This window comes from Miscanthus floridulus, chromosome 8, assembly GCF_019320115.1.
Source record: "Miscanthus floridulus cultivar M001 chromosome 8, ASM1932011v1, whole genome shotgun sequence".
In the NCBI taxonomy this organism is placed as follows: Eukaryota; Viridiplantae; Streptophyta; class Magnoliopsida; order Poales; family Poaceae; genus Miscanthus; species Miscanthus floridulus.
This window is the reverse complement of record NC_089587.1, coordinates 15,047,196-15,054,107: the sequence shown is the minus strand read 5'-3', so window position 1 is coordinate 15,054,107 and position 6,912 is coordinate 15,047,196. Positions and strand designations below refer to the sequence as shown.

General features: G+C 43.6%; 1 protein-coding gene across 2 annotated transcripts; it reads right to left on the bottom strand.

Moving 5' to 3' along the window:
- Positions 1-242: 242 nt before the first annotated feature.
- LOC136471191 (cytochrome P450 97B2, chloroplastic-like) lies at positions 243-6,871 on the bottom strand. 2 transcript variants are annotated; one of them, XM_066468933.1, is made up of 14 exons: positions 6,629-6,871; positions 6,162-6,363; positions 5,878-5,985; positions 5,516-5,600; positions 4,805-5,040; positions 4,380-4,553; positions 4,248-4,295; positions 4,061-4,120; positions 3,869-3,955; positions 3,699-3,787; positions 3,369-3,460; positions 1,805-1,866; positions 1,517-1,666; positions 244-1,296 (listed from the first exon to the last, which is right to left on the bottom strand). In XM_066468933.1, exons 1-14 carry the CDS (start codon positions 6,742-6,744, stop codon positions 1,081-1,083), a joined length of 1,725 nt encoding a protein of 574 aa, XP_066325030.1. In that variant the 5' UTR covers positions 6,745-6,871; the 3' UTR covers positions 244-1,080. The 2 variants fall into 2 exon arrangements, with proteins under 2 accessions (XP_066325031.1, XP_066325030.1); XM_066468934.1 differs by lacking the exon at positions 5,878-5,985 and having other exon boundaries at positions 243-1,296.
- Between the last annotated feature and the right edge of the window lie 41 nt (positions 6,872-6,912).

Sequence of the window (6,912 nt, the reverse complement as noted above, 5' to 3'; positions counted from 1 at the left end):
GTGGAGATCAATCTAACATAAGCATATGGGCGCATGATTAAGTACTGAGTTCAGTGGCTTTCTCAACCTTAATTACAATGTCATGGCCCTGCTTGGGGGCGTCTCTCTTCACATTTGTGCTTGGCCTGGCCTGCAGACCACAACCAAAGACGGTATCACTGTTTTTACACGAGTCAGTAAAAACGACAAGGCTGAAGGGCTTTCACTGTCATCCCAGATTTGAATAAACGGGCTCGACCATCCTTCCCAAATACATACAGCTCGTACGACAGCGAATTTGCTGACCGCAAAAGGTCGCAGGAACGTGCGGGCTTTGGCTTGAAACCAAGGGCTACGAGCCGAGCAAAAAATTCCAGTTCAACCGCAGCGAATTTTCGCCGTCAAAAAAGCGCGCACGCACGCACGCACACGTAGCGAGTAGTATGCCAGCACAATAATTATGGCAGGTACGAATATACGACAACCGTGGAGAAGAAACAAAGTTCATGGTGAGCAGCCTGCTTACCCGTCGCTGTCTGCACCGTCAGATCGACCCGGCCGTGTTGTTCATTCCTGTGGGCTTCTTGTTCCCTGCGCTGCATGCATCCCACGGCGGCACGGCACAGCAACGCATCAGCTGCTGCACGCCCCAGCTTTGATGCACATGGTGATGAACTGATGATGGCGATGATAATGCTACCTGCCAACTGCCATGCCAAGCAAACACATCACTGAAACCTAACTTGGTTAACAGGAAAAGATCAGGTTACCTGAGTTCAGACATCAGAAGAAACGGGACACCTCATCCGAGACAGGCAGTGGCTTACGCTATCTCTGCTGTCTCATCAGTTTGGTTGGCATGTACAGGTGTTTTTAGGTGCATGCATGCAACTATGCAAGCAGTACTTGCACCAGAATGTCAAGCTGAAATAGATTAGATACATTGTATGCAGAAATGGTTGCCCCTATTGCGCTACAAGAGATGTTCCAAATTCCAATTTACATGATTCTCATCCACTGTTCATGAGGCTGTTTAACTGGCCTAAAGCATATCAGAAGTCAAGAAATGAGAGCTACTTCTCAATGTAAAGCTATGTTTGATCAAGTCCTTTTCCTCAGTTTGCACCACAGCCCATTCTTTGTGTGGATCGTGGCGCCTGTCACCATCTCTACTTCATCGGGCGACCCTCTCAGCTCCACATCAAACTTCTGCAGCAGCAGGGCCAGAGCTACCGTCGACTCCAGGAGTGCGAATTGGTCCCCCACACATTTGCGGGGCCCACCACCAAAGGGAAGGAAAGCAAAGTCCGCTATGATCTGGTAAAGAGCAAATTGATATGTTCTTAGTTTCTTATACAGGGAATAAATTCATGCAGCAGTCGAAGAGACAAAAGCCTGCTCGTTTCGGCTAATACGATCGTGGATTATAAGCTGCAACAGTATTTTTCTCTCACACCAAACCAGCCAGCAGTACTTCTGGCTTATAATCCACGATCGTTTCAGCCGAAACAAATAGGCTAAAATTGTTGAACCTGACCTCATTGGGGTACATTGCACCAGGACTCCGGTCAGGATCAAAACCGGACCAGCCTTCTATGCTCTCATCCTTCTTTGGAACTGAAAACCTCTCAGGTTCAAATTCATTTGGCCGGTCCCAAAAATACGGGGATCTGTGGAGGTTGTATATCTGCAGTGCCGGAATTTACCATAAGTCAAGCAATGGCTTGGACTGAACTGAACCTTACATGGTGAAGTCAAATTTATAGCCATTTGTGTTGCACAATCCTATCCAAGCCATTTCAAAACTGCAGTTGCCTAAACTCACCGAAACAAATATATCAGTCCCAGCTGGTATTTCATATCCTTCTTTTGCTCCATTGTACCCACCTGGGTAAATAGACAATCAGTGCAGAGTTAGAAGGCATGTACCAGCGAAGGCAACATACCCTGCTTGTCACTAAACTAATTCATTGAAAACAAACACAAAGTTTCAACAAACATCACAGTAGTAGGATGAATCTAGTGAGATCAAATGGGAGGCATAAATGGGCTGAACAGACATCGAGAACTGACTAGAAAGCATGCTATACATGGTTAAAACTTAAAAGAACGGGATCCCTTTGGTGGTTCCTCATACCTAGGTGCAATCCAAACGCGCAGTGAACTAATACTACGTCCACATACAGAATTTAGATCAGAACCTCATTCCATAAAGTCATGTGCATCGGCGGCGAATCCAAGATTTAAATCATGGGGGTATGGGCCTAAGCGATGCAATTCGCTAACAATGTAATATGGACCAACAACCGAATTACGATAAAATAGTTAGGTGTGCTGATCTAAGGATACAATTTGCCAACATTCATCCGCAAGTATACAGAGGTAGTCATCACCAGGGTCCTGATAAGCATATTAGTTACTTGCTTCATCGCTATCCTTAATGAATTAATTCAGAGTGGATGAAGAAATATTTTATGCTTCCTTGAGCAATCCATAAAAAAGCTAGATCATTGGTCCTCTTAATGCCATGATGTTCTACAAAAGTAAAAATTAATTATTTATCGACTAATTTATGGATGATTTTTTCACTAAAAAAATGACTGATTATTAAACAAGATCAAGACTGAAACTTCACAAATTTTGATTGTTTGGAAGAGAAAAAAGAGTCACATTTACCTTTCTTAACTTGTTCTTTCTTTTTTATCTTATACTTGTGCTATGTGCATTGGCTCATTTTGGGCTCCTGCCTCCTGAGCTTTAGAAGAACTGTAGGCTATTTTTCTGCTCAGATGAGCACTTGAGCTTAACGGATTGCTATTTGATAAGGTGTTCTAGATATATAATGTATTATATCTATACATAATTAGTATTTCTACAAAAAATTCGGGGGTACAGCTATACCCCCATGCACCTATACTACATCTGCTCCTGATGTGCATACATTTTTGAAATACGAGATACAACAAAAAAGTTTTACAATAGTGGAAGGTTTCCTGTCCACAGTTTCATAAGTTGAAATTAATGGCGGCTTTCTTTATCAAATGAGAATACAGGTATTATTAATCCGAATTTCTGTGCTGATGACATGCCCTTCGGCCTTCACAAATAAGCCATGCATCTGCCCAATTATCCAACAACCACTTAACATCCTTTTTTTTCTTGAATACACAGGAGAGCTGTGTATCATTGCATTAAGAAGAAGAATAAAGAAGTTACACCACACCTGCACACTCAAACACCCACCCACTCACAGCCTACTAATTAACAGAAATACCAGTAACAAGAACAGGGACTTCAACCAAACTAATCTAAATGGTCACTCAAATGACCACAAAACACCCTTTGTATTGTTCTGGAAAGAACTTATGACATTACAGAGAAGATGATACCTGGCAACTTGTCTGGCCGGAGAGAACGCCTGATTAACAATGGTGGCTGAGGATACAAGCGAAGGGCTTCAAGAATAATCAGTTTTATGTACCTACACGGCAATGCAAAAGGGTTTCATGAGGAAGGCAAATTCATTTCAGATGTATAAATATAGTTAGTAATTTCAGACAAGCCGTATGCCATGGATATGCTATTGTTAATAATCTGATCGTATTTTTTATGAAACAATAAGCCGATGATATTGTTAAGCATCATACACTTATCCCTCAAGAAATGGAAAATAAGAATCAATGCTAGTTGAATTCAAAATAATGGTACAGGTGACATACTCTAGCTTCTTGAGGGATTCAACAGTAATTGCCCCATTGCTGAGAACAGAATCAACCTCTGCCTGAGCTTTTCTCATCTTGGTAGGGCTCTGCATGACACCACAGTATGACCATACATATTCAAGCAAAAATTTAATTACTTGAAGAATTCTGTGATAACATCTGCGTACCTGGGCTAGCAAAAAAACAGACCATGTCAGAACAGCAGCAGTTGTTTCATGTCCAGCAATAAGCATCGTCATAAGATCATCTCGAAGCTGTCACAACACAAACCATGAAATTCATCAACTTAATTTGCTGCAAATAGGAAGAAACAGAAAGCATAACATAAAATTCTAATATGCCCGGTTTCCGCAATTTACCTGGCGATCATCAACATCAGCTCCCCGCATGTCAACAAGGAACCTCAGCAAGCTGGCATCCTAAAAGCATGATGACACAGATATGAGATACTATTCACCAAAAATCCCTAGACATTAAGAAAGGTAAACTGGTGAGCATTGACACTGATGAATTGAGTCAACAAAGGAAGGAGGAACAGCAGTCAACCTTCAGAGAAGAGTAGTCCCTTTGCTGGAGCTTTTCCACATCAGCTTCCTATATAGCAAGTTTACAACATCAGAACTACAGCAAGCTCCTTAAAATGCTACCAACTTAGAACTGAGCTTCAGTTGCACAAACCTGTCTTGTCTCCCTTGCATTTTTTATAAGGTTATCAAGGCAATTGTTGATCACTTTGAGGTCACTATGGAACTTGCGCTGCCTTGGAACAATCCATTTTGTCAAAGGAAGATTCCAGTAGGGGATGTAGAAGGTGGAACGGTGCTCAGCTTCGAAAAGTGTTCCATACACTGCCTGCACAATGGAGACAGAAGCTCCTCAAACCAGGGAAGAGAAAAGTAGCAGAAAAACACAATCCACATCTACCCAAGATAGTCACAAATTATGAATATTCTACTTTTAGTCAAATTCTCTATATGAGCATGTGTAATACATCCTATACACAAGTAAACAAACTGTAAGATAGAACTACAGATATACCAACCTTGATTACAAAAAAAAAAAAACCCATAATGGGGAACCTCAGTTTTTTTTTTAATACCAACCTTGATTACAGGAGATTCCTTAGTAACCGAGTCAAAATCAAAATTGAACACACCCAAGCCAATGATATCGAGTGCCAAATTGGAGAACTCAGCTTCAAGGTCCACTATAGTCGATTTTTGTTCACGACCTTTGCTTTCAGTAAGCTCTTCAAGCTTTGATATTGTTCTCTCTGAACATTTCGTAAATGTTCTCACCATAGCTTCTATAAATAAGGCATGGAACCCAGGTGTTATAACTGCAGAACACAAGGATAGGATAAGGTGTGCCATTAGTAAAATATTGTGTGAAATGCATACATGAAGTTCAAATGATCTCTAAAACAATTCGATTATGTTGATTGATTCCCTCGTCAAACAGCAGTAACTGTTAAATATCGCACTTAAAGACAGAAAAATGGCCTATGTTTCATCCCTCAAGGCAAAAAGCAAGCTAATAAATTCAGAATTGAAAGAAGCACTAGGATCATTTTGCATGCCTAGAGATGTCGTTTTCAGAATACACAAATACACAATTGAGCTAGAAAAACTTTCAAGATAGGAAACACAAAACTAGAAAGGACTGGATTTGAAGCTCAGGCCAATGATCAACCTGCTACTTTTGACTAACAGTATGGGCTATGCCCATAGATTAATGCAGAGCAATCTGCAGTATTGTAGTCAGTCCAAACTAGAAAACACAGAAAATATGATTGAATATCCAACCTTTCTAACCTTTTCTCCTTTGCTTCCAGGTATCAAGGTCAGCAGGTATAAGACCCTTCCCCATTATGGGTTTTAAAATTTCAGCGAGAACTCCCTGATTTCAAGTAAGAAATACCATGTAAGAAAGAAACCCGCCAAACTACACCAATTATTATTCATTAGCAAAGTCAGCTCTCCACGACAAGTAATAATATATGCAGAATGCAGCTGTAGTGAAGCAATCATGCTATAAATAAGCTTCCAGCCATCATGGGTGTAAGGTGATCATGGTCCAAATCCTTGTATATTCCATAGTTTTCAACAATCCTTTTTTTAACGAGTTTTCAACAATCCATATCTGACACTAGTATGGTACATGCTAGACAGCAAACCTTATCATAACAGAAAGCGTTCTCCCGGAGGATGCGTCTAGCAACAATAGGGTCAGAAACCACAACGAACGATTTGGGTCCAAAAGCAAGCTTGTAGACAGAGCCATGCTGCGAATTTAAGACATCATAACATGTCAGTGTTGCAGGATATGTCCTCATAGTTTCTAAGTCGAATTTTCCTATGTGGTAACTGGTAAACTAAGTGGAGAACAGAGTTATATTAAAGAAACGAAACGATGATAATGCACGAGACGCGGGGGTACAGGAAGGGGCTGCGCATTCACCTCAAGGAACCAATCATAGAGCGAGAAGAAGAGGGGCTTGCCGAAGAGGTCAGTGACGGCGCCCTCGGCGACGGGCATGGCCCCGAGGTTGCCGCCGCTGAGGAAGTTGGTGAGCAGGTTGCTGGCGTTGTCGAGCAGGTTCCGCTGCTTCGGCTTAGGCGGCGGAGGCTGCTGCTGCTTGTCGACGCTGGTCGACTGGCACCTGCACCAACGCCCAATTGCCACGGGCCGATCGATCAGCCACTCAGACTAGTAGTGATTGTTCTGTCAGGTACCAACAGTAATTCGTGCGAATTCAGCAGGCGGCACCCCCCAACTGCAGGCTGGAGCCGATAACAGCCCATTGTTCCCGTGGTGGAACAGTGCGGGAAACAGGTCGAGCACCTGGCGGGCGGCCACGCGTTGACCGTGGCCACCGGCGGCGGGAGCGAGCGAGGAGGTGGGTGAGGGCCCGTACGCGCGCGTACCTGAAGATGAAGGTGAGACGACGCCTCCCGTGGGACGCGGATGGGGCGGAAGCCGCGGTGCCGAGACGCGGCGAGGCGGCGGTGGCTGGCCCCGGGAGCAGCGTGGCCGCGGCCATGGCGCTGGAGCCCGGCAGCAGCACAGAGCAGTGAGGTGGAGCGTGGTGACTGGTCACTGGACCTGGACGGACAGAGATAAGGTGGCCGCGCTGAAATTGAATGGTGACGCGATCGGAATATCGGGTCGTGGAGGCGGAGAGAGAGTGGTGAGGTGGGCTGGCCGGTTG

What these genes read in the sequence shown, in the direction of transcription:
- LOC136471191 (XM_066468933.1), bottom strand. Translation starts at nt 6,744, where the DNA reads ATGGCCGCGGCCACGCTGCTCCCGGGGCCAGCCACCGCCGCCTCGCCG. An exon ending in CTGGAAGCAAAGGAGAAAAG is followed by an intron (nt 5,041 to 5,515) that starts GTTAGAAAGGTT and finishes TGTGTTCTGCAG; the next exon opens with TTATAACACCTGGGTTCCAT. An exon ending in ATGCAAGGGAGACAAGACAG is followed by an intron (nt 4,296 to 4,379) that starts GTTTGTGCAACT and finishes CTTGCTATATAG; the next exon opens with GAAGCTGATGTGGAAAAGCT.